General features: G+C 36.0%; 2 protein-coding genes across 7 annotated transcripts; both read left to right on the top strand.

Moving 5' to 3' along the window:
• Positions 1-415: 415 nt before the first annotated feature.
• LOC122396660 (reticulon-1-A) lies at positions 416-19,341 on the top strand. Of its 6 annotated transcripts, XM_043395245.1 has the most exons (7): positions 416-1,318; positions 1,352-1,583; positions 7,703-7,738; positions 13,882-14,089; positions 14,289-14,497; positions 14,914-15,019; positions 15,538-19,341. In XM_043395245.1, exons 1-7 carry the CDS (start codon positions 827-829, stop codon positions 15,587-15,589), a joined length of 1,335 nt encoding a protein of 444 aa, XP_043251180.1. In that variant the 5' UTR covers positions 416-826; the 3' UTR covers positions 15,590-19,341. The 6 variants fall into 6 exon arrangements, with proteins under 6 accessions (XP_043251180.1, XP_043251178.1, XP_043251179.1 ...); XM_043395243.1 differs by having other exon boundaries at positions 416-1,583; XM_043395246.1 differs by lacking the exons at positions 416-1,318; positions 1,352-1,583 and adding an exon at positions 3,785-4,222.
• Positions 19,342-19,946: 605 nt separating this feature from the next.
• On the top strand, positions 19,947-27,757 carry LOC122397034 (glycogen phosphorylase). Its single transcript, XM_043395847.1, has 12 exons — positions 19,947-20,437; positions 23,251-23,352; positions 23,429-23,743; positions 23,823-23,934; positions 24,029-24,188; positions 24,588-24,747; positions 24,836-25,146; positions 25,221-25,335; positions 25,578-25,760; positions 25,922-26,269; positions 26,371-26,700; positions 26,794-27,757. Exons 1-12 carry the CDS (start codon positions 20,195-20,197, stop codon positions 26,947-26,949), a joined length of 2,535 nt encoding a protein of 844 aa, XP_043251782.1. The 5' UTR covers positions 19,947-20,194; the 3' UTR covers positions 26,950-27,757.
• Positions 27,758-27,936: the final 179 nt, after the last annotated feature.

The raw sequence follows: 27,936 nt of genomic DNA, 5'->3' as shown, positions 1-27,936 counted from the left end.
AGACATCTACGAGTATCATGAGTATCATTCTCACCTAACCTTTCCAATGTGACTCATTGTCTTAAACTCCTGCGTCTCCCTCTAGCATCCTCAGCAAGTAGTGGGAGAATGTAGCTTGATTCTCATTGGTCGAAAGTCAGGAGCGGCTGATATTCAACAGATCCCGGGTGTTTTTTCCATAAAATATTTCACTTAAATATAATGCTTACAGATATTCCTGCTGCATATTTTCTTACTCACCTTTTACTTTAATGAAAATATGTTCGGTTCGCATAAATATGTAAACGCATAAATTGAATGAAAAATTTGTCTAGTGTATTATTTACTGCCCATTACGAATACGTTCCTGGCACAAGTAGTAACGGTGGGGAAGAGCCCTCTCACGTCACCCTACGAGATATTCTGTCACGGAACGTGCTTCAGAATTGAGTCCACCCGTCGATGAGTGAACGTTAAACCGGTTTTCATTTTCTCAACGTCTGTAGCTTATTTATTAACGCATTAATAAAATATTGTGCGTCGTTTAATAGTAAGTAAAAAGAGAAATTGCCAAATCAAGTCTATATCGAACCTTTAGTTTCGAAATATTCGAAAAAGTGAAACTGTATGAACAAGTGATCGAAATAGAGTGAAACGTCAACATCACCATCGCGAAAATAACTCTCGCAAACTGCTTCAGTTATCGAATATTATAGAAATACGAGAAAGGTTGTAAGAAAGTTTTATCTGGAAATCAAATAAAAGTAAACGGAGGAAATAGTGAAAGAGTCCTAAAAGGAAAGTTGAATTCTATGACAGGATAATCGTCTCCTCGCGTGTAGCAAAGATGGCCGAGTTGAAGGAGCAGCCAATCAGAAGAGAGCACGATTCGATGGACGACTTTGAGCACCTCGAACACGTCCAGGATGGACAGTCGAGCCACCTTAATGCTTACACTGATAAAGTACAAGGAAATCTAGAACAGAACTTGGACATGGAAAAGGACATGATTAATTTTTCTCTCAATCAGTCGACGATTGAACCCGAAGATTCCAGAAAAGCTACATTGTTACTGTTAGACTCGGAGAAAGGTAAATTGCCCGAAAGTAGTAACTTTGAGGTTAGATCGAAGGAACGGGAACCTGATTTGTTAACGGGTAACATAGAGGACCAATCGGAAATTATGAGTATGCAACCAACTATTAAAAAGGAAGAAGAAAAGCAGGAAGCTGTAGAAAAGAAGGAAGAAATGATAAAGGATACAAAAATTCTAGATTTTAAACCTGAAACAGTTTCTTCCACGGACGATTTATGGAAAAATATGGAGAAGCCTCAGCCTGTTTTACAGGAGACACAACCCGTTTCGGAAAAGCCACAGTCTATTTCGAAAGAAGAGAAAAAAGTAGAAAGTGTGAGTGATCAGTTTGTCGATACGGAAAGAAAAGAACGAACCAGTGCGCCAGAAACCGGGGAATCTGACTTCGAATCAGAAGTAGAAGCGTCACCGGCGAAATGCTTTAAGCCGGTAAAACAGGAAGCAGGACGGGAAAGAGTGGAGGATGTGGAAATCGCGCCAAAAGAGATATTCTGCAGTATGGGAATCGGTGAGTACAGCTATGAAATGCATTCGAAAGAATGCGTTACACTAAAACTAAAAATTTAATCAAATTAACATTCTACTACATATTCACATTGCTTGACTTTATACAATAGTAATACATAATACGTGTCTTTGACGTATCAAAATGTCAGTTTATCGGATAACGTATTATTATATTTACAACTTGTTAAATTTAAGAAAATTCCTTCGTCGTTAACACTTTGGCGACGTTTTTATTAACGACCTCTACAATCTCGAAAGCAGAAACGATTAGTACGAAATGTTAATTAATTTAGCATCTTCGTACGAAGTGAACCACACTTCCGCTTGGCTACAGGCGTCACTGCTTTTCTGAGCCGTAACGACGTAATTATTTATTCCAGACATGTCGCACTTGTTTTCACGATGTCTTATCCTCCCATTGGATTAATGAAAAATTCATCCAAAAAGAATGCATATATGTATATGGGACGCAATTTTTATGTCCCGGTAAAGTTTCTCGAATTGTTTACGATCTGACAGAGTAAACATAACTAATAAATGATCACAAGGTTTCAAATCGTACATTTTGAAAGAGAAAGTAACTGCGTAATTTTTGGACATCGGTAACGTTTAAATAATGTTCAGAATAAATAAAAGATTTCGTTGATATTTTATATGACGCAGTACGGTACAAGTCATTGTTCCTAGAAATTTATACCGTTATGTGTACATATACATATATGTATATGTATATACGATTATACGATCAGTAACGGTAAACTGAAAGTTTCACGTTCGAAACCGAATGAATTTCCGTTACGTTAATCGCGAATTAACACCTTATTAGATTAAACTTAAAGTTTATAAAGAATATTTATAAATAATTTTTATTTTTATTACGTACAATCAACAGATCATCGTGACGTCACGGTTTTGGTAATTCGCAGTCACTAATAACTGCCACAATTGTTTAAAATATCATGGATGTAAGAAATAATTGTTACTAAATAACTAAATAATTTACAGTTTTCTCCAAGACAGATTCATTCTCATTTTTCATAAAAATCATTTCTATTGCGTAATTATGGGATAAATATTTGTAATGCAAAAATGAATACATACAATATCATAGAAATAAGATAAATGTCGACGTTGTCAGGGAACAGTATTGTTGAAAAGAGTTAGTCAATTGATAATTTAGGGAGTTGAAAGTTTGAATTGCAAGATGTTAGAAGAATGTTGCACCATAAAAGGGACTGTTACATTTTGCGTATGGTTTCCACGGTGAGTCCAAGTCACCCGTATCTTCTCTTTATATTGATCCACACCGGGGATACCTTACGACCTCTTTTGGTTGAACCAATAGGAACATCCAGACCATGGGAAAATAGAGCTACAGTAAAAAAATGTCTTACTACTCAAACAGACCAGTTTACGATTATTTATATTTTCTTTGTTAAACGCACATGCTTTGAATATCGGGTAACTTATTTGATACTTGGCTATAGCGTATTTGCAAGCCCTATACATACATACTTACGCATAATTGCCGTGTAAAGGTAGAAAGTTGTTGAAATCGAAGTTTCCTGTTAAAAGTCATCTACTCCCGAACAGTTTCTCACCGAGGCAGTGCTGTTTCGTTCTCCGTAGAGATATTTTTGTACGTGATTTCAAAACGAAAAATTTCGCAGTCTGATTCATGTATTATTTCCGATCGCAGCAGATCGCGTCACTTCTTTTCTACCAATTCTTTATGTAGGTAGACAAAGAGACAAAATAACAAAAGTAAAACGTAGAATCGTTAAGTTTAACCAGAATTTTAGTTTCATTTAAATTGTTTCTTATTTGAATCGTTTCATTTAAGGTTATTATCGGCTACGCATCGTAATATTCTTGCATCTGCGAAATATTAAGAAAACATATTAATTGTTAATTGTGTACTTCTCCTTTTGAGTAATTGTTAAACCAAAGATCCAAGTCCTTTAGCATCGTAGGCTTTTTTATACCTTATGCATTAGGCAATTTCGCTACACCTTAAATTTACGCCATCTGACAACATACGCCACGACTTACCCGTTCATCGTCGTTGGTAAGCACGCCATCTGTCGTTCTTCAAACGAACTAACTTTACTTTACTAGAAGCCGTATCGGCTCCCAGAGCGTACCAATAGCAGCGTGAAGTAGTGGGGGGATATCTGGAACTGTCCACGGGTCGATAATAGTTGTGTCAGTTCTCTTCTCGTCTCGAACCTTGGAGTGTCGTTTGGGTGGTACGCAATCAAATTACGCGAAAAATTGTTTGATTTGGAGTCGTACGATAATCGTTTGATGCGCAAAGCGGAATCGACGATCGAGATTAAAGAAATTAAGTGTGGAAAAGTAAAAATAAGTCGGTGAAAAAAAAGTCGAGAAGAAACGAGTGTTCCCTCGAAAAGTGCGCCGTTCGCGCTGTCGGCTCGGACTGTTGAAGCAGTGTTCGAATGCGATTCGTCGTCCTTGGTTCGATCGAGACGCAAGGTTAGGTGAAAATGGAAGCGGAGCCGGTATGCCCTGTGAATTTTCCAGTTCAGGAAAAGGACGACACTGGTGCGGTATGCAAGAAACCGTGCAGCGGTGTAGTAGCCAATGGCAATCCTTGTTTCTGGAATATTCTTGATCCGTGTATGTTCATTTTTTATCATTCTTTTTTAGCATTTTCATTTGACGCGAGAGTTCGAAGCATCACGGGACTAGATATGGTTGCGTAGAAATTGTTGATGAGAGACGCCGATTCTCAATTGGTAGGGTTTTAAAGTCCGCACGGTGGTACATTCTTTGAACATACAATAAACGAATATAAATGAGAATGAATCGTCAGATTTGTCTGTGCACAGCATGCGTGAATACAAGATTACTTTGTTAAGTCTGTCATTATATGTATACATATAGAACAAAACGCTCTTTAAAGAAACAGGAAGGAGGATCAATTTGAATAATACTGGTTTAAGTGTTGTTCAGTGAAGTGTCGTCTACATTCGGAAAATACTGTATAGAAATTAGCAAGCAGTTTCAGTTCAATGGTAATAAATTCGAAACGAAAACTTATTTATAAGCATCGTATCTAAGGAAAGTTGATGCCATTGTGCTTTGTTAGAAGAGGGTCTGAAAATTCCTAAGGTTACAATGCTAATCATCCATTGTAAAGAATGTAGGGTTGCGTAAGAAAACGACCGTTGCAGGATCAGTCAGTCTTGGACAAATTATAGTAATATCAAATAATTCCATTTTCCATATATTTATTAGACGTATGTAAATCCACATACTTTTTGTTTTATTTGTTATAAATGTGTAAAAGTGATTCCAGTAACGTGTCGGGAACATAAAACTTGTTACTACATACCGATATCGTATCTGTTGACTTTATTTCGAATAGGTTACCTTGAATGTCTTACAAATATAATTTTCCACAATGGAGAATCTTTCATAATAACTATAAAACGTCCTAGCCAAAATTTTCGGTAGCTTATCGAATCTATTAATATACACTTGTCAGATTCCTAAAAAAAATTAGGATAAAGTTAAAAATATATAACACTCTTATAATCTCGTAAAATTGTACCAAGAAGCAACTTGATTTGTCAAAAATGCTCATTTTCTGCAACAAAAGTTGTATTATTAATTTTTCAATGTTGTACTGAATTTCGTTTTTGTTATGAAATCGGTTGTAGAAAAAGTATAGTCGGCGATGCAACGAGCGAACATTTGAATAACTTTCCTGCATACAAGAGTTCTATTTATCAGTAAACGTTTGATTAATTTGTCTCCGTATCCGTAGATTGTTCGCATTAAAAATGGAAAGATGAAAAGAAATAGATAATTATGTAGCTCCGAGTGCATCGACTGTCTGACATGCGCAGTAGAAACGCGATTTGTAAGTGGGTTATTGATCGTCGAGTATCGGTTTTTATAAATATATTGCACACTCAGCATTGTAAATAGGAATTTTTGATAAAAAAAAAAAAAAAAAAAAAAAAATAAAAAATCTTATCGATCGAGCATTCGATATTATTTTTTAATTATTTCAAACGACTTTCAAAATTGAATATCGTCGATCTTTTTGGTACGATCGACGTTGGAAAAAAGTTGTGCCAATGGGCCTAGTGTCGAATTTTTCCGTTTTAATGTAGCTTTAATAATAATTATTATCTTTCGATTAAAATCGTCCAAACTATTTTGTGTAGTATTATCATTTTACTAATATGTATATAGATAATAGATAGATAATGTGTAATCCTTTTTTTCACGGTTAAATTAAATAAATATAAATGTATGTTATTATTTCTGCAATGAGTAACAAAACTGAGTAAAAAACTTCCGATCTTATTAATCGGTACCGAAAAGGTTAAATTGATACACAATTTTCGTAGACATTTAACCTTCGATGAACTCAATTCCATTTATTGCCAACTTGGGAAAATGTTATCTTTTAAATTGATTTCTAAAATGGTGTCCTCGTAGCAGGAATTGTTTATTCTGGATTGTTTCTACGTATGGAAATTAGAGTATAATGATATACGTACGATAAATAAAAAAAAGAGAATTTTATTGAGAAATCAGTTTGAATCGCAACGGTGATATATCAACAGATATCATGAGTATCGGTTACATAAGAAGATGATGATCGACATTAATTACCACCGTAAACGCTATTTCAGACGCTAAATACTTTTATACTCGTTTATTATGACGGTATAAATTCTTTAGGAGGGCCGCCTTAAAATCGTGTCTTGGTTAAAATTTAAAACGATCGCATAACATGCATTTAACACACACATTTAATACGTTTACCGATTCAAGTCGAATACGTGGAATTTGTCGCGAAAGACTTTGAATTGCGTAACATTTATCCGAACGGAGACACACACGCGTGTCTTGAAAATTTAGGTGAAAATTTCTAACCCCGTTATATTATTTGTTAAATGTTCTTACATTAGTCTTGCATTACGTATAAAATATTTTTTTTTTTTTTAAACGAATAATCTAGCAAGTCATTTTGATGTTAAAAGCAACTCGATCAACGTAATATCAAGACATAAAAAAAAATGAATTGTTCGATAAGAAAGTATCAAGTCTACGCTGATTATGTTGTTTATCGAAATCGATAAAGACGAATCACGTGCGTAGATTTTAAGTTGATTTGTCTGGCCGAAATACAGAGACATACGTATAGAGATAGAAGTCGAGGTCAGCCATTGCGTAATACTTCACAGTGTGCTAATTACATCGAATATAACGAATCGATTTTTGTGAATCTGCTATTTAAGAACGAGCTCGGCTCATTTTGTCACTGTGTTATATCAGGTCTGGGTTATCGTTGCAACAATGATAGCAAAGAATAGAAAATTTGATAAATTCTTTATATCTTGCCAAATAAAACAGAGATTGCGTTGAATAGAAACACATATATTATTGTACTCCCGTCCAATCTCGAAATTTGGCCCGCAGAAGATATTATTTTCTCCTGTTTGGCCTAGTAGGAAAAAAAGTAAACTGTATAGCAGCAAAAGCGAATTAAAAGAGATGAAAAGTTAATCCGCCTGGAAACTTTTAACTTTAATTAGAGACTGAATGAACTGCTACGCTTTTCGAGAGACAAGTCCAGATTAAATAGCACTGTGTGGTTTTCGTCATTTTTTTGTGGTTCTTCTGGTTGTATTAGATTCCGATCTAGATCTTGTGCACTGTACATTTACATTTAAACGCACACGATTTGTTCGATATTCCTACAGATGCAAAGTGAGGTAGTTTATACTCGAAGAGAAATAATTTGCTTAATATAATTTGTCGATTGCGATAAATGATTCACGTTCCGTGTCATAGTTTTAGTAATATAATATCACTACATTATCTACATAATAGTACTGTAATAATATTTACCAGCGGAAAGCGTAATTCATTGGTAATTGATTTCATCTGTTATCGTAACGCCCCATCGTCGTTTTTCGTTATTCTTCGCAATCGGACGATCGCCACGCAACATCCAGAATGCGAATATATTTTTGTTTTTCTCTCATTCACACATTTCTCGATCATTGTAGAGTAGAAGTAAACGTTGATGAAAGACGATGGGAACTAACATAATTTCGATTCTGTTGTTTACAGACGCATGGTTTAATCCCGAAAGACTGAATCCAAAAGGTAAGAGACCAGCCTCGATGTCGATGTCCGTCTGCTTATTTATGTGTTCAGTCTTATATGTATATGCTTGTTATTTATTCCAGTATTTTCTTTTGTTTGTTTCTTAAAATCCTTTCCTCAGCATTGGTATCGAATAAGATAAAAAGACAGATAAAAGTATCATATACAGGATGACCCGCTTCAACTTTACCGCAATATTTTTTAAAAACTAAATAGACAAACGTTTCTGAACGAGCATCGAATGATTTTATTCTCTCGCGTATGCTGTTGCCAAACGTTACTTTCGATCTATCAAAAGTATCATTGGTTCGAAAGTTTTGTACAGTAACGTATATTTTGATCATTTTCACGCTGAGACAAGTTCAATGATCCATAATAGGTAATTGATAGTGTCTCGTAGGCGACGCGTTCGCAGAAACGACTCTCGTACAATCATTACGATACCAAAGTCTCGTTTGATTTCCAACAGACCTTTGAACCGTCCGATGGACTCTTGTAAAAGATTAACCAGTCTATTATTAAATACGTACGCGTCATCTTTACTTACGTGCGCTCGCTTGGTTGCTTTTTACGGCAATCGTGTAGCATAAGTCGAAGGAGAAATCGACCGAACGATGTTATCGCTGAATTATTTGGCTCGTCGATAGAACGGCTTAGTCGCGAATGTAAAAAAAAAAAACGCCGTTTCACGAAAAAAATTATCACGTGTGTAGGATTTTCGTAACGTCGCGTCGTTCGAGGAGCAAAAGCACGAAAGAAGCCGCTCGTACACAGAATGCGGTACTTTTACTGATTGCGAGCTCGTTGAGAAAGGCGCGTGCTTGATTCCGAACTCTTTTGCTGGACCAATGTGTTATTTTTTTCACGCTTGCAAGACATTAACGCTTACAGCGGTAAACGAAAGTACATACACGAACGCTTAAATTTACGAGATAAACTTTGTTGCTTTCTATAAGGATTACAACCACGCTTTCGTTCCTTCTATTCTTACTCTAATCTGTCTAATTAATCCCATTAGCATTATATAGAAAAATGTTTTCCCGAAAAATGCACTCACCTACCTATCCCCACGATACAATAATGCATCGTAACACATTCTGTTGGCTTGTTTTAAAACTTAAAATCACTCTCACACGCCATTCTGTTTCTTAACTGTTCGTAAATGGCCGACAGAGATTAAAAAATTGCTGATAATAACCGAGAATTTAGCAGCGCGAACGACTGGCTGACACGGCCATCACAGCCACCACGTTGCAGTCTTTTACAAACCGTGTTGGAGTTGAACGACCTGGTCATGAAATTTTTTCTCTTCTCCTGTGACATTAGTCGCACGTTTCGACTCGGCGCGTTAGTCATTCGATCCCTTGCAACGGCAGTCGCAATACGCGCCATTGCATAACGGCCTGTCCGCGGAGTTCGAAACCGCTTCTTGAATCATAATTTCCTTGTCGTTCGATTGTCGCCGCGACGCGAGGCGACGCGAGGCGACGCGACGTTCAGTTAACTTCCTTGACGACCGCGGATAAAGCTGCAGCCGCGAATAGATGGCATTTCGTGTACCGTATACAAACTAGTTACAGATTCTTCGATAAAACCAAAAGGAACGCGACAATGTAGAGTCTAAAAAAATGTTAGCCCCAACAACGACTCGAAGTATCGTATTTTTTTTAGTCCGGCATCATTTTTATTCGCATCACGGAATTTGATTGCAACCTAGGTATACGTATATTCGAGTGGGAGGACTCATTCAGAAAAAAAGTATTTTTGCCGTACCTGACCGGTTGAAAGCTGAATGACGCGAGTAGGCGGTACACGGTTATTTGCATATCATGTTCGTGACGAGTGTTTCGCGTTGGATAACTCCGTCCAACTATCCGGTATCTCGATTGTTAGTGACACGAGTGCATCGTTGGATCGTTGTTTTGCGATTCTACTGTTTCGACCAGCGTCGGATAAATTTAAACAACGAGTCAGGTTCATACCTTGGTCGCAAGAAGCTTTCGGGCCCTCTTTCATCGACAAATTTTTAATCAGGTTGAACTGAAATTTAGTTTCGAGTCCCGTATTAGGCAGGTAAAAGGTAGTTCATTGACTCGATCGACTCTACTCTGAATTGTTTCCTGTATAAAGGTTGCAATATTTAACCGATAACGTCTAGCTTCAATTCCCCGCCAGGCCAGGTAAGGTGTAAGGAATAAAAGGTCGCGATGATTTCATCGACACCACCCCAGAGTTCCTTGTCTGATCCGAGGTCTAGAAATAAACTATCGATAATGTGTTAAAGGTCTGCTTATAATATGTATAAGAGTACGTTACTAAAATCTGATTGTCGGTATAGAAACTATAATAATGAACGAACGAATAGGAACACGCGAGATCGCCAAGACAAACGATAGTGTATTCCCTTCCGATTCGTATCAACTATATCTATGTAGATGATACCTGTTGACAGCGAGCATCGTGTGTCAAAGATCGAGGCGCATGACACATTCTCTAATTCGAGGCTATTATTCGTTCTGTTCATCGATCAGCGGTTCAAGGTGCTTCCACTGCGAATAGCAACCTACAGCGATTGTACCTGAAGTTTGATTTTCACAATCGGGGTCATAATACCGTCTAAGACGATCAATATTTTTCAAAGCTTCGGATCGTATTCGAATTTGATTGTTCCGGGATTTGATAGATTCGAAGCGTTGGAGATTCCATCGGTAGGTGCAGGAAAGCTCGGACGAGCGTGTCCCTCCTCCCCTCCTCCCCTCCTCCCGTTCGCGTCCGTTGGAACGGTCGAAAATTCGTCGCGGCAGAATCCAAAAAAGCCGGAGACGATTGGCGGCCCTTGTCGACTAAATATAGCATCCAGCCGGCGCGGCGGTTCGAGCTTGGTACTCTGCCAGAAATCTCAAAGAGAACTCTCGCTTTTCCCCGAGTGGTCATCCGCAGTCCGTTCTCTACGCGAACAGCGCCCGCCGCGTCTCAGCTCGATCGTTGCCGCGGCGCGTCTTTCCTCGGTCCCTTCGATCTTCCCCGAGCGCAAACGGGGAGGAAGAACCGGAAAGCAGAAAATATGGCCATCACGAGGGAGGAACGTGAGTACGGGGAAAAGTGCAAGGGTTAATTTGAGAGGGGGGGGGGAGAGAGGAGGAGGGGAGGGCAGGGAGGAGACGCTACCACCCCGGGCGTTGACAGACTGCCAGACGATGCTGATCCGCGCAGACGCGTGTTACGTCAGACCATCTGGTGGGGGATTTTTCGAAAAAGTTAATGATTTTAGCGTCGAGCTCGAACTGGGTCTCTCCCGACTCGACACATTCGACACGGAATAGATTTAGAACGATCGAATCGGGCCGACCGCGCGCTCTTTTAAAACGCGTGTCCAACCGTGAAAAAGTCGTCATTTTTTATCCTATATTCTGTTACGTAACACGTGTCTCGGAGTCTCGACGACAGAGCAACTTTCAAACGAATTAGGAGAACTGGAAAAAGAAAATTTAATTTACCTATGCTTGGAGAAAGAAACGCCGCGACCAATATTTTATACGTGTCCACCAATTGTCAATAACATCACCTCTCTTTGACCACTTATTGCAACGAGAACTACAAAGACTGACTTTCCCTTAATCTAACAATGCATTGTCTGCTTTCGAAATGGTTTACTTTTCGACCGTATCCAATTCTCGAAAATGGTGGTGTTATTTGTAAAAATTTGTTGCCAATTCTATCAGAAGATTGTTCGTACTTGGAATTCTTTCTAGGACATTGGTGAAAGCATCGAGTTTGATAATACTGGCCACGAAAAATTTATAAGCTAACATTATTTTTTCCAACGATTGTATTTTACAAAAACGCAGAAAAGCTACGTTTGCGTGTCGCATTAAATAATGATAAAAACGAAAGTGTCCATTTGCTATTCGATTCCCTGTAGATATACGTATAATTTCCCACTATAGCAGGGGTCGAGTTACGAAGGGTAGATATATATCAGGGGGTAGAATCATTGGCAGGTGTATTTCTGGGAATAGTAAGGGGCGCCGAGGCAACGGCCGACACTGCGACGCCGGGCGTCGCACTACCAGAGACGAGTTATTGATTTTCCGCCGGCAAACCGCGCCCCGAGCGTTTCCCTCCGTCCTATTCATTTTCATACGTGACACTTATCAAATACGTCTTTCATGAACCGTGTGTGTCAGTTTCAGATCTTCAAAGGTGTCCAGCTTCCGGTACGACTTTTTTTTTTTTTATCAAAGGCTAAACCAGGCTGAAAACTATTCCGAAATTAACAAATTTTCACACTGTGTACAGTACGCTTAGAAATGTATACAACGAGCATGTTTCTATTAATTGTGCTCACCTTAAATCGGAGACAAATAAGCGGCATAGCAGGTTTCAAGGCTAGGTTATGCGTAAAAGACATAGATCCTCGCACGATCTTGGTCGCATTTGTGCGTATCGAAGGTGACTCATGTTTGTCCAGTCCTATTGCGCAGTCAAGACGTACTTACTTACATACATATACGTGTGTATATGCCATCGATTATAGTTTCATCGTAACACGTTCTTAGATACTAATGCATTTATGACAAAAATAATAATAATAATAACAACAACGATTTCTTAAAATTTTGCATAGAAAGCTCCTTGAATCCTTGATCGGCATTTTCGTCTAAATTGTCGAATGAAAAGAACGGTTACGCGAATTTTGTAAAGTTTCTTGGCCTTTGAACATTCGGCTCGTTCGATCAGGAATTGCAACAGATGACATAAATTCGTTTGGCAGAATTACGGGAGAAGAGTAGCGCAAGACGTTTGAGAAGGCCTTGGAAACAGTTTAATAGACCGTCCTTTTTGGATTAGAGACAAAGCCGACGGTAATGCAAAATTCGAGGATCCACCAGCTCTCTATTATTAGGGCTCCTTCAAGGCTGTTACACGAGTCGCTACCATTAATCACTACCTCGCTGATACTTAATTAACGTCGAATACCTTGGTGATACACCTGTCCGTCAAATTTTCGATTCTCTACCTCAAAGTCTCTTAATTATTCTTTTTGGTGAACACGATAGATAGGCAACCCGAATCCTTTATTGTTCTAGGCTTTAGAAAAGGTACTTATCGAACGCTCTAATTTAGTGTACAAATAATAGTTGAGCGAAACGTTTACTCGGTTTAGTAATTCGTATATTGGATCTATTAGAAGCGGTCGTAGGTCGTAGCGCTCTTTTTTCCTTCCTCCATCCGTTTTGCCTGCCTTTTATCTTCGCTGGTTATACTACTGGTCTTCTGTCTCTCCCTTCCTTTTCTTTTTCAATTCCAGTTAGCTGTTAGCTGTTCCTCCTTACTTCTCCCACTTCGCATAGAACCCGTGTACACGTATGTCTCTCTGTAATATCACGAGGCAGCAGTTCCATGTGCAAACGAACCCTCGAAGGAGGTGGTAGTGCCCAGTGCTCCCAGCTTTCTTTGCATTCAAGCGTCGTTCTCACGGTTAATAGGTAAAGTCTGTTCAACGAGAATGGGACGTAGAAATAATTTAAGGGCCCCCGTGGAAGAGCTTCCCGAAAGAGGTCCCGGTGAGTTTCCAGCTAGTCTTTCTTTAATCTAGATCGGAAGGAACGATTTTCCCTCGATCTCTGGCTAACATATGGTTCGAGCACGTGGTCTCGTGCCACACTCGATGCGAACACCCGTCTTTTTCTGTCGCAAATGCGTTATCGTCGTTTTAGATTTTAACGCGACGGTGCATCGTTTCTACGGTTTCTGTTATACTTGTAACTTTTAGTAAAGAAATGTTTGTAAAAAGGAGGTCACAAAGGAGCTAGAGAAAGAATTGATTTCTCTCGAGACCTACGGAACGTGACATTCTTAGTCTCGCTAATACTGAACGTTCGATTGAAAATTTTACATACGCGTAACGCATTTTTCAGATGCAAACGCACTTTAGGTAGGTTCAAGGGCCACCCTGTATATGACCGATACCTTGGAAATCGGTTAGAAAATTAAAGTAGAAATGCCTGCTTTACCACCGAACTAGTCCATATTTTTGTACATTATGATAGTTGATTCTATAAGAAATAAAAATTATGATATACCAGATTGTCTTTAAACTCGTACTTACGATTGACTAAGAAAATTTTCTCTGTTTGTAGTTGCAGCTTTAATCTACTGGCGTGATCCAAAAAAATCAGGCCCAGTTTTTGGGTGCATACTCGGCGTACTCCTCTCGCTGGCCTATTTCAGCTTGATTAGCGTCCTTGCTTATTTGTCACTCATCGTTCTCACCGGCACCATCATCTTCAGGATCAACAAGACCGTTCTTCAAGCAATCCAGAAGACCTCCGATGGTCATCCTTTCAAGTAAGTTTTTTATTTTTTTTTTTTTTTTTTATCAAAGAACATCTTAGATCAAGGAACCCTCTTTTTAAGAAAGTATCTGTCCCCGTGACTGACATGATTCCAACCGTTCTGTTGATCTGAAAAAGGAGAAAAAGTATCTCGGTCGATAATAAATCATAAAATGCTTCTTTACTTACTAATGATTTCTTTGAAATTTCAGGAAAATTTTAGAGCTGGACCTGACAGTGCCCGCTGAAAAGGTGCATGAGGTTGCAGACGTGGCTGTCGCTCATGCAAATGCAGCGGTCAGCGAACTTCGTAGGCTTTTCCTCGTCGAGGACTTCGTTGATTCCTTAAAGTTCGGAGTCTTACTTTGGTGTCTCACCTATGTGGGTTCTTGGTTTAATGGCATGACTCTGATAATAATCGGTAAACAATGTAACATTATTCTAAATTTATTAATCTTTTCTGGTCGAATAATAGCTGTGAGAGACTTAATAATGGATTTTTCTCTAAATAAAATAGTCGATTAAGATATTATTTATCGCGTGTATTTGTTCAGAAGGATATTAATAGGACCGATGATGTCCCGAGAATGGATTCGGCGTGAAAAACCTACATTCGCGATTTAACGTGTCTGCGGTGGTCATCAAAATATCCATATAACGAGGTCATTGTTCTCGTTGAGCAACGTCAGAGTCCGGACTGTCAAACTGTCTAGAGCAAACGTTCATTCGACTCTAATAATAATAATCTAGAGAAATACGATAAAGTTTTGTACAAGTTTGTCGCCTTAACGTTTTATTATTACAAATGTTATACGATAGAATTGATCCTTGTTGCAGGGGTAGTTGCTCTTTTTACACTACCGAAGATCTACGAGACAAATAAGGCACAAATTGATCAGAATTTGGCCGTGGTGCGTGGCAAGATCAACGAGTTCACCGCCAAGTGAGTATAATAATTTCAAACTTATCGAACGATAGCTTTATATCTAATCACGTTTGAATATTTTCTTTCTATAATTTAACTCCATATGTATTTCCAACCAACACATATTTTCTAGTCAGCTACGTACGTCTCTTCCATGAAATATTAATATAATTTCGCAACAAAGTATGTATTTTCATTTACTAGATACAGCTGATATTCATGCTCTTGATGCGGTATCGTGCCAGGCATGGGTGTTCGACACAGCATAGTCTATTAAAATAATCACTTAAATTGGTTCTACCTAAGGCAAAGGGGATCGATTGGGTGTTCACTCGCGAGCTTTCTAGATCGATGTATAACTAACTATACGTTGATCGGTATACAGAGTTTGCATTAAAAATTAACTTGTTTACAAATCATATTCACTTTTTCACGCACCAAATTTACCTCAATACAGAATACCGTATTTTCTATAAATGTCGGTTAAAAAAATACTAGAAAACTGTACGTTGTCGTTCGTTCGATTATTGTTTCAGAATAAAGGCCGCTATACCGCTTGGTAAGAAAGAGCCAACGAAGGAAGAATAAATTGAAGAATACACCATCACGCGGGGGCAAAGAACTTGAAAGAGTTTGTTGGGCAACTGAGGAATTCACGCAGGAATGAGAAGCAGAAAATAAACACGATGCAAACGAACTGAAAAAGGATACGGAAATAAAACGTAAAATATGATTCGGTGGAGAACGAAAGAAAAAGACAAGACAATGAGGAAATGCAGAAAGAATGAAGAATCGAAAAAGAAAAGTAAAATACGAACGAAACACAAAAGTTGAACACAAGGAACAGCATACCAGGGAATAAGAAGATGAATATAAAAAAAGTTCTTAGCGTCTTGAGAATTAAATGAAAATGAAGTAACATTTTGTTTAATTTTTGGACTTACCGCAAATGAAAGAATTGTATAAGTAGCTGTAATACAAGCATTGAGAAGAAGACGTATATGTATAAGAAAAAGAAAAGGCGGAGAGAATCACTGAACAGAAATTTCTTCTAAAACAGTGAACAGAAAAGCAAATAAATGTCAAAATAAAAACAATTTCAATAGGACAGAAGGACAACGAAAGGATCATTAAAGTGCGTGTAGGAAACATGTCTTTTCTTAATATTTAAACAATGGCAGTTGAATTTCATTGTTCGGCTATATCGTAACGCGAATTTTCCTTTTTCCGGATCTGCACAGTGTCCCTGTTGATGGAAATAAACGAAAACAAGTACCATTTAGCGATTATGTTAATTCGTTGCGACATGAAAGGTGGTAGAGAGTCCTTTGGTGTGCTCTACACAAAACCTATGAATGGTGCAATGCGTGTGTGTCTCTTAGGGGTTTCCCGGTTTTTCTTCCCTTTTTTTGTTTTTTTCCTCGCACTCTCCCACACCAGTTGATTTTTCATCATCAGACATAGGATGATATGCAGCCCCATTAAAATCAATGATCGTTCATTTTTAAAAAATTTGTTCATTTCATAGTAGGCATATATAAATGAAACAATTTCCTGGTAGAAAAATTACGAAGGTGTTTTCTTTCTTAGTCCTTAACAAATTTACTTTTTACTTGCGTTTTTTATTTATAGTTTTTAACAGTTGTAGAATGAACTTAACAATATTTTCAGAACAGTGAAGAATAACTTTTAAAGTAAAATACTGTTACACGATCGCATTCAATTGTTACGAATGAAATAATACAGATAGCTTGAAAAGGAACGGATGTAGATTATTTTTCGTTTTAAAAGTTTTGGATAATTTTGTTAAGGAAAAGTGGTTTAAAATAATTTTTTACTTGAAATTCAGTTTAGTTTCTTGTGCTTTGATTTCATTTAAGATACATAATTGTGTGAAATTCAGTTGTTTCTTTTCTCAGTATGTCATTTTAGGCCAGTTTCCTAAATTTTTATTGTTAAATAGTACTATCGATTGTTTCAGATGTATGTAAATATGCGTCTTATTTTTTTTATTTGTTTGTACTTTAAGAAATGATTAAACTAAATTCAGATTCCTTTAATAAAAAAGATCACCCAAAATCTATTTAAAAAATTGAATTCGGAAAGGTGGAAATTTATAACAAATAATCTCTCTGCATTAGCATAGTCACAGCTAGATAACATATTAATTTAATTAATAATTATCTTTGAAGCTTTTCAAGTGTTTTTATTCCTATTATATTTGGTATCTCGAAAATTTATACGAAACGCGTTGTCATAGTTAAATATATATACGATTAATTTTGTTTATCCGTAGTAAAGAACGTTTTCTATTAAGAAAACATATTATTAAGGAATAAGACTTGATTGAAAAACGTAGATTATATAGTTTTAACAATCGTCCAGTCAAAAACCTCTCGCTCTTCTTTTTAATATTATATGTTTTATAAAAACACGTAAGCAGAAGGTAAACAACAGTTAACAGTAATAATCAAAGTTGATATTGAAATCGTTGGCAGTAGTAGTATCGTATTATGATAATTACAGCAGTTAATTTTTACTTTGCGCATATTAATTGCCTTAAAAATAAAAATTCTGCGTTGTGTGAAAAGGAAGAGTGTATGTGTGTGTGTATGCATATGAGAGTGAAACCAAGAAAGGGATGGTGTGACAGAGAGAGAGAGACTGAAGTTTGAAAAGTTTAATACCGATTGTTAACGATGTTGCGAATGTTGCACATTCATCTTGAATATTATTTTTTAAACGACACTATAAATGCTAATAATACATAGGTATTATTCAATGAAATCTGATTTTATTTATACCATATTTAAGATTTAAGACTTTTATGAAACGTACAGATAGAACGCTTATAAATTTTTAATTGATTGTATTCATGGTTAATTAAGGATTGATTTTTCTTTTTTAATATTAAATTTGAAATTTATTTCTCCAAAATGAAGTCGTCTTCGTTAGATTAAATGTTGGTTAGTTGCCAATTAATAGCTGCAAAACATTTCCTTACTTTACTGTTTATTGTGTTATGGAATTAAATTCTATCTCGTTGATCGATGAACAGAGTATACGTTATTGTTTTGGGGAAATTTTAATTTCGCTTATAAAGAAACATCCTTAAAAACATTGTTCCTAAATTTCTCTCTTAATATATTATGTTTTATCGTGAATTTAAAAACACGCGTTTGTGTTTCTTGTCTGATTAAAACTATTTCTTGTTGATACAAATGTTATTCGATCGGCATAGTCATTCTTTATTGTACAGTTTTATCGGCCGTGAGAGATATACTTTCTAAACGACAGATTTATATGCGATAGTTTTTCTCAGTACAAACAAGTTGCAAAGATCTGCATACATCTGATTATCTTGGATGAATGTTTTTTATTAAATTCATCGATTTACTCTTGCAACAGCGAAATATTGTTGAAACATTACTTTCAGTAATAACACAATTTCGTTGGACAAACGATGAAAAATTTTTTTGAAAATTAAACCGATCGAGCACGTTAGTGGGTCTGCATAATAATCGATCCCTTAATCATCAACCATTAACAATTCTTCAGAGAGAATGATTGCGACGAGTGTGTACGCGCGCGCGTGTGAATAAAAAAAAAACGACGCCGTCTGTTTTTTCTTCGGCGGTCTCGAAGATTTTTTTCTTCGATTAATGCAATTATCGCTATTACATTACTAAGTGTAACTATATGGTTAAACATTACGATGGAAAGTTGTTGGCTGAATTACAAGTTTTTATTACAATAATATCGTTCCAAGTAAATCGATGTTGGTACTGAAATTCCGTTAGAATTTTTTAAATCGTGTTGCATCGTAAAACATCAAATGTATTTAATCAGCAAATTTGAAAGTCTCCAATTTTTTAACCTAATTTTTATACAACGTGATTTGAAACAGAGCTTTTTAGAACTTTGAAATCTTCCATAAAAGAAACGAACGATGTCGCTTAAAAGATATTATACATTCTTATAATACACGTTTCAAAATGCTCTGTATAACTTGCGGTGTATTTCCAAAAATTGAATGCTTTTAAATTACTTTGAACCAGCATAAAAAGTGTAGTCGCATCTCTTCTTTTCTACGATGGCACGATTTAACAGGATCTGAATGAAATTTTGTCGGATGCCAATCGTCGTTCTTTACTTCAAAATATGGCGTCCGAAAAGTGACAACAATGGTAGGAAAAAATGCGAGTAAAATGGCTAGAGACACTGAAGAGGAAAAGTCTCTTTCAGAATGCGACTTGTAATACACGTATCGCTTATTGACGTTTTCATTATTGCATCTGCATCCGCACGATTAATTTATAAATAAATTATATTAAACAAGACACCGAACCGACGATTTCTCTTTTTTCGCTCCTATAATTTATTCGAACTCGAACAAGTCGTATCACACTTTTTATACTTATTTAGCATAAAAAGAAGTTTCTCAAGTAGTACTATCCAGAATCAAAATAGAACACACAAACACACTTAATCGATAGAAGGGTTCTATAATAAACTCGAAATCGCTTAACTTTTTCTTATATTGTCGTTAACAACCCAATTAATGGTCGATGTAATATTAAATAACAGATATAAAAAAAAGAATCTTACCTAACGCCTCATATTTTTCAATTATGGTTCGAAAAATCCATCTATTGTTTGGTCACGACATAAGTTTTAAATAAAATAATACGGTATTATGAAGTTGTGCGATATTTTAGAAATTACAGTAACGTCGATAATGAATTCTTTACAGGTTTGTGTGTGACAAAATACACCATAGATGGCGGGAGATGCTTGAAAATACATAATATTTAATATTCTGAGCACAATCGGTATTGTAATCTGAAATCACGTGATGACAATTGGTCAGTACGCTTGCGCGACCTTGATGCAAGGTGACCGCCTCGAAGTTGCCAAAGTTAAGCGTGGTATTCGCCTCTGGCTGTCGTACATGCACGGATCTGTCGTGAAAGCCGGTCAGTTTTGTGTCTAACGATAACAGAAGCATTGCATTTCGTTCGTGAAAAATTGCTGCCCGTAAATAGACGCGTCAATATCGGATCTAGGCATCTGTGTACACTAGCCGGTTTAATTGACAATTTTACAGAAAAAAAGAAATTTTCTTCGGCGAAAATCAGTCGGTGCACGTTATAGGTACGATAATATCAAGTAAATAAACATCGAAAGAGAAAAATGTCAGTCTCAGAGGTGGATCACGAGAAAAGGAAGCAAATCTCTGTGCGTGGAATCGTTGATGTGGAAAATGTCGGGAATTTTAAGAAAACTTTTAACAGACATCTACACTACACACTGGTGAAAGATCGTAATGTGGCCACGAGCAGGGATTATTTTTCCGCCTTGGCACACAGCGTCAAGGACAACTTAGTATCAAGATGGATACGTACTCAGCAATATTATTATGAAAAAGACCCCAAGGTATGTTTTCCTAAAATCCTGTAATTAATATATTATGTAAAATACAAAAACGTGAGCTGCAAGTATATACATATATATATATATATATATATATAACAATTGACGAATAGACATTCCAAATAATAAACATTGATACAGAATATTCTGTTTAACGACTGTTGGTAGCTGGTAAGTGTAATTTTCGCAATTATCCAGTATTATGAAAATTAGCTTGGACAGAGAGAAAAGTTCCAGGCTCTCGCCGAGAGAATGCCGCGTCGCACTCTAATCTGCCGGTCGAAAGCAGCGAAAGAGGGAAGAAATCCCCTCATCTGGACAACTGGCAGATCTGCCAAGTCCATTCTTTCACTTACGAGATCTTAATGTAACCTAACGCTTCTTATACCTTTTTTTTCTTTGTATTTAATATTGCATCACAATGTAAAATCATTAGCGACAGGTTCTGTACAATTGTTTTTTTAGATGTTACTATTAAACATTTTTATACAGCTTGGTTTCCTTCGAATAGTTCCAAGTGGTTTTCGAAAGTCAAAGACGTTTTTGGGTCGAGTCCATATTTTCGTCTTTTTGGCTCGAATTTTCTACATTCATATCGAGCGTGGTGGATTGTTATTTATTTGCAACAGGTGATACAAAAGGATAATTCCGTCTTCTTTAATTATACGCGATCAATTTTTAAGTCGCTTCCTCATGGACGAAACATTGTTATCCTTTCCTTTCTACTCGGATAATTGATAGGGAAATCATAAATATTGTTTACCTATGCACGATAATAATAGAAGCGTTGTATAATAAATATCGATTTCCAAAGATTCTGATTTCTCGTTTATGCGTTTTCCTTCTGATTGTTGGCTTGATAATGACACGTCTGTATTATGTTACCGGTCAATGGCTTTCTCTTTGTTCGCTGTGCGAAAATAAATGGGCACACGATAATTTCGGCCATTGTAATTATAGTCGACGCAATAATTAAATCAATGTACAAACGACGCGTATCAACGATCTTCACCTTGAACTAAAAATTGAACCAACATACACGAACAAATCGGATAATGTTTTGTTATTGGGAGAAATGCAAGTACACTAGCACTCAAAAGTTTGGGTATACCTTATCGCAAGTAAGTCTTTATCAAATTTGAGAGTTATAGGAAAATCTAAATAATAAAAAATACGAATATAAAGTACATTTCATAAAAGTTACTTTTTACTATTACGCATCTTTACCATACGGAAACAAACATAGTAAGATAATGACTATTGTCTATGTATTGTATGTATTTGCTTGTAAAATGAAAATATGGTAGGTATACCTAAACTTTTGGACAGTAGTGTACTTTACGAAAGATAATATAACAGGATAAAACTGAATTGCTGGTCCAAGTAAAATTTTCCCAACGGTCGAGAATTATTAGTACAAATACGTATGCAATACTATTTATACGATAAACATGCTATATCGTAATTAACCTTCGAAACGCAGATGCAATACGTTACAGCGTCTATTTTCGTTTGGCCTTAGTATCATCTCATCTTGAGATCTCGAGCCAAAAGATTTTCATTCTTATCCTACAATGTCACGTCAAACGATAACAGCGTTTCGATTTTTGAAACCATTCCAATTGCATCGATAAATAATTAATAATTGTTTATCAATTTTCACGAGGCCATTGTGCTCGTAAAATCCTGCGTCTAGCTCTATATTAGTCATAGGTCTTTAAACATAGCTTGTTACGTATTCCAAGTATTTTTCAATAATTTAATAATCGTTTATAGTTTGTGAGTAATTTAAATTTGAATTTATATCTTTGGTAAATAAGGAAAATTTAGATAGAGATGATATAAAATATGGCGCGGTTATGGATTGGGAAAGTGATGGAGATAAAGGGGGAGAGAAAGATAATAATAGATATGTAGAAACGACGTTCTGTATAACTTGTTTGTGATTGAACGAGGGACAAAATGAAATCAGATAGCATGAACTTTTTACATCTTCGTTTACATGGTTAATTACACACAATCGTTAAATTAATTTACGCAAATAGGTAACGACGGAACAAAACGCTATTAAATGGTTCACTTTATGAGATATTCGTAAAATTTAATTGCTTCAAGAACACGAATCGCGTGATGCAACTATTAAAAGCCGACAAGTCACGTTTAACACGTTCCCTCGACAGATTCAGCTTTTGGATCAAGTCGCACATTATTTCAAAAATGATTTGGATGTGCAAGCTATCCGAAATTTTCAACTTTCTACGAGTCGGCGCATTTTCTATAATATCTCTATAGACGATTTTCTATCCACATAATTATACGTAATTTATAACTTAAAAATATGTTGCGTATATTCTAAAATTAATTTAATCGTTGAGCACTAAACGAGTATTTGTACGTGGAAAAAAAGAAAATATTTCGTGTGTGAATCGAAACCGAAATAAAAATGAATTTTAAACGAGTCCACTTTCGTCTGCTCTCCCGTTTCAAAACACCAGTTCAATTTATTTTTATTCGCAGACCAATAGAGACGCGTAAGATAAGATTTATGTTAATTGATTTTGTAACGGAAACACGGAGGACATAATAAGACTTAATCTATGGAGACTGTTACATACACAAGGCCAATAACTTTTACATCGCTGAATCATAGTTCAGTGTCTCCTTTTTTTATAGACCCTATCGCACTTTGACGAATTTTATTCACGAATAAACCAATACAAATTTTAGATTGATTGGTAAACAACCAATTTTTATTTATGTTTTACAATCCTTCTTTAATAGTATTCTTTTCTTTTTTTTTCTCTCCATTGTTTCAGAGGGTATACTATCTTTCTTTGGAGTACTACATGGGAAGAAGCCTTCAAAATACTATGATTAATTTAGGTATTCAAGGTGCTTGCGATGAAGCAATGTATCAGGTCAGTTTCGAGGAAAATCAATAAATAACATGCAAGAAAAATAAAAAATTGTTGTTTTACTCTGTTCTGATCGCAGATGGGCTTAGATATAGAAGAACTTGAGGAACTTGAGGAAGATGCTGGTCTTGGAAATGGAGGTTTGGGAAGACTTGCAGCATGTTTCTTGGATAGCATGGCTACCCTTGGTTTGGCAGCCTATGGATATGGTATTCGATACGAGTATGGAATATTTGCACAAAAAATTAAGAATGGAGAACAAGTAGAGGAACCAGACGATTGGTTACGGTATGGAAACCCATGGGAAAAAGCTAGACCAGAGTTCATGCTTCCAGTGAACTTTTATGGACAAGTTATCGATACACCAGAGGGAAAGAAATGGGTGAACACACAGGTTTGTACAAAATATGTAAATAAGGTTTTAAGATAATGTCTGTTTGTCAATGTTAAATTGTACATATTTTTTAATGCAGGTAATATTTGCAATGCCCTATGACAACCCAATTCCTGGATATAAAAATAACGTGGTAAATACTTTGAGACTGTGGTCTGCTAAATCACCAGTAGAATTCAATCTACAATTTTGTAAGTAAAGCTTACTTATTAATTTATGTATCTGCTCATCTATCTTTCAACATAAATAATAAATACATCTTCAAATTATAAACATTGTTTTCAGTCAATAATGGTGACTATATTCAAGCTGTGATCGATCGTGACTTAGCCGAGAACATTACCAGAGTACTGTATCCAAATGACAACTTCTTTGAGGGGAAAGAGTTGCGATTGAAACAGGAATACTTTATGGTTGCTGCAACTCTTCAAGATATAATACGCAGGTTACTAAATATTCTTATTCAACCGGCTCTTTATTTGTCCACTTATGCTTGCAGCAAAACAACGTATTTCATCATTAATTCTATTTACTTTTATGTACATTATCTATTTATTCCATACGCGATATGTAATCATCGGTTCTTTCCAATTGTTCTTTATCGTTATAGGCACGCGTGTAGTATATCTAAATAGTCTTAGTTTATCGCACGATGCATGGATTTTGTACCCGGTTGTTTATATTTATGCATACACTCGTTTAGTACTTAATCACAGATCGTGAAAATATTTATAATTCTTTATTTATCGATAACATTGTCATTGGCTCGACTTTATTTGTCTGTTATAGTATTTGATAAATAAATTTCATAAAAAATAATATCTTGGAATATTATTAATCGTAGATATAAAGCTAGCAAATTTGGTTCAAAGGAACATCATAGAACAGACTTTGACTTATTCCCTGACAAGGTTGCCATCCAGCTAAACGATACTCATCCTTCTTTGGCAATTCCTGAACTTATGAGAATTCTTATTGACGTCGAAGGACTTCCTTGGGAGAAGGTGACCGATTGTTTGCATATTTTATACATGACATTGTCTACGCAAAATATATCTATGATAAGCTTAATGATTTTTGTCTGCTATAAAGGCTTGGGACATCACGAAAAGAACCTGTGCCTATACCAATCACACGGTGCTTCCAGAGGCCCTGGAACGATGGCCCACGAACATGCTGGAAAGCATTCTCCCTCGACATTTAGAAATCATCTACCACATCAATTTCCTTCACCTGCAGAATGTATCTGCTAAATATCCTGGCGATGTTGATCGTCTTCGTCGTATGTCTTTGATCGAAGAAGAGGGTGAGAAGAGAGTTAACATGGCACACCTTTCCATCGTTGGTAGTCATGCCATCAATGGTGTCGCAGCATTACATTCAGAAATTTTGAAAAACAGCGTGTAGGTATTTTTCAACCGATCGGATATAGTTACGGTACTTTCGACGAATACTTCTGACAGTATTACTATTTCAGTTTCAAAGATTTTTGCGATATGAATCCCGAGAAATTCCAAAACAAGACCAATGGTATCACCCCAAGGAGATGGCTTCTTCTATGCAATCCAAATCTGTCTGACGTTATCGAAGAAGTGAGTATCGCTATTAAAAACTTATACAGTAAAAGTTGGATAGCTACAAGAAATGATCTATTAACATTTTCATTGGAAAAGGTTCCTGGCTTAGATCCCGATTTTCATACAGTTATACAACTTTTGCTGTATTCCAAAGTAACAAATATCGAAAGATTTTAAGATAAATAAAGAATTTTTGAAAAGAAACTTTTAGACATCTTTGATTTCTTTAACGCGTCATTCTTGACACGTGTTTTTAGAAAATTGGCGTCGAATGGACAGTGCATTTAGAGCAATTGGCACAGCTGAAACAATGGGCTAAAGATCCGGTTTTTCAACGGAGTGTCATAAAAGTAAAACAAGAAAACAAACTAAAAGTAGCACAGTTGCTTGAAAAAGATTATGGTGTTAAAGTGAACCCTGCCTCCATTTTTGATATTCAGGTACCTTCTCGTAACATAAAAGCAGAGATTCTAATCCCAACCCAAACCCAGTTCGGCCCTTGTTAATCAGATTATGGTTATACGGTGATTAGAATCTCTGTATAAAAATAAATTTGCATATTACATGTCAACTTAATTTATATATTGTGAAAAAAATACAGGTGAAGCGAATACACGAATACAAGAGACAACTGTTGAACTGTCTGCATGTGATTACTCTGTTCAACAGAATAAAGAAAAATCCAACTACGCCATTTGTTCCGCGAACAGTGATAATCGGTGGAAAAGCAGCACCGGGCTATCATTTGGCAAAGAAAATTATAAAATTGATTTGCAGCGTAGGAAATGTTATAAACAATGATCCGATTGTTGGTGACAAATTAAAGTTTATCTTCTTAGAAAATTATAGAGTCACCTTAGCCGAGAAGATCATTCCAGCCGCGGACTTGAGCGAACAGATTTCAACTGCTGGTACCGAAGCTTCCGGTACGGGAAATATGAAATTCATGGTGAGTAATGAAGAATAGATGATTTACCGATCAATTTGTTGAATCGTTTTTGGATTGATTCGTTTGTGAGTGACCGGAGTACTTTATTCCACTTTATTCAGTTGAACGGAGGCTTAACAATTGGCACACTAGACGGTGCCAACGTAGAAATGGCCGAAGAAATGGGCGAAGAAAATATATTCATTTTTGGTATGACTGTCGATCAAGTGGAAGAGTTACAGAAGAAGGGATACAATGCTCACAATTACTATAATAGAATCCCAGAATTGAAACAATGCATTGATCAGATTCAGGGTGGCTTCTTTAGTCCTAATAATCCAGACGAGTTCAAAGACATTACTAATGTTCTGCTTAACTGGGATAGATTCTATTTGTTTGCCGATTATGAGAGCTATATTCAAACGCAGGATCGTGTCAGTAAAGTTTATCAGGTGTGTTCGCAAGAATTTTTGTTAAATATTAGGTTTCGTAAATACGCGTGTCTTTTAAAATTTTGTTTGCTATTTTTTGCTTTATTTTTTCAGGATGAAAACAAATGGGTGGAAATGGCAATTAACAATATAGCTTCGTCAGGAAAATTCTCATCAGATCGTACAATCGCAGAATATGCTCGTGAAATTTGGGGTGTCGAACCATCCTGGCAGCGACTTCCTGCGCCCCACGAACCGAGAGACATTTAAATTATACTTTACTTCTTTTTTTAGCCAATTTATGTTTGCGCTTATTACGCATATTAAAGGTCGTAAAATTTTTTTTTTTCTCCTTTAAATAGACAAAGAAAAATTATTTTTAGATAGGGGTGAGTAATTTTACAACTAAAGCTGCAAAGAAGTAAAATTTTACTAAAATACAGTGCAGAGAAATCTTAAGATATAAAACAATTTTAACTTGTTAGGTAATTTGAGATTGTATAAGTTTTAGAATACCATTTATTATTTTTTTATTATTTTTGTTCGCCAACGACTGAAAATTATTCATATTTGCTTAAAGAAAAAGCATATACATATACTGCCTGAATCTTGTTAACAATTTTATTAATACCCATCGACTGATCATCGAACGAGAAAGAAAGTTGAATTGAAAAACAAATTTCTCGTATTCCTACATTTTAACCGAAGATAAAATATATTGTTACCAAATTCAATTTTCTTTCAAACAAAAATAACGTAAAAGCAATCTAGTCGAGAAGAAAAATAGTTAACAGAAAAGTATCAAAAATTAATTCACTCGTATTTTTCTACTTGTAAATAGAATGCCTACGATAAATTTGGAGAAGATGAAACATCCATTGATTGTTAACTAACTCTGACCTTGATCCCGAATGATACTCGAGAAAAACTATGCTATTTATCTTGAATTTTAAACCCTCCATTATAATATTACTATGAATATTTAATTGTATATTTCATAATGCTTATGTTATACGAAAATCTACTAGTATTGTAAATAAACTAGTATTGAAAAATAAATATACTTGTTTTTATCGAATGCGATAAAACGTATTGCAATTATTGATTTTTTTTATTAAAATGATTATTAGGAGACATGACCCAAAAAGCCAGGGATAGTAACCGATCCCAGAACCGAAATTCGTTTGGGGTTCAGAACTTATTTATTTTGATACTTGTAAAATATAATTTTTAACATTAGGGTTCAAGTGCATTTTC

This window comes from Colletes gigas, unplaced genomic scaffold, assembly GCF_013123115.1.
Source record: "Colletes gigas isolate AHSC1104 unplaced genomic scaffold, ASM1312311v1 Colletes_gigas_Sc00008, whole genome shotgun sequence".
In the NCBI taxonomy this organism is placed as follows: Eukaryota; Metazoa; Arthropoda; class Insecta; order Hymenoptera; family Colletidae; genus Colletes; species Colletes gigas.
The sequence above is the reverse complement of the archived record's forward strand: the minus strand, read 5'-3'. Positions and strand labels throughout refer to the sequence as shown.

Bases quoted from the DNA above. Each gene is read 5' to 3' on its own strand.
- LOC122396660 (XM_043395243.1), top strand. From the start codon at position 827: ATGGCCGAGTTGAAGGAGCAGCCAATCAGAAGAGAGCACGATTCGATG. The intron at 14,090-14,288 runs GTAAGTTTTTTA...TTGAAATTTCAG, and splicing joins TCCGATGGTCATCCTTTCAA to GAAAATTTTAGAGCTGGACC. The intron at 15,020-15,537 runs GTGAGTATAATA...TTATTGTTTCAG, and splicing joins ATCAACGAGTTCACCGCCAA to AATAAAGGCCGCTATACCGC.
- LOC122397034 (XM_043395847.1), top strand. From the start codon at position 20,195: ATGTCAGTCTCAGAGGTGGATCACGAGAAAAGGAAGCAAATCTCTGTG. The intron at 24,189-24,587 runs GTTACTAAATAT...TATTAATCGTAG, and splicing joins CTTCAAGATATAATACGCAG to ATATAAAGCTAGCAAATTTG. The intron at 25,147-25,220 runs GTAGGTATTTTT...TTACTATTTCAG, and splicing joins GAAATTTTGAAAAACAGCGT to TTTCAAAGATTTTTGCGATA.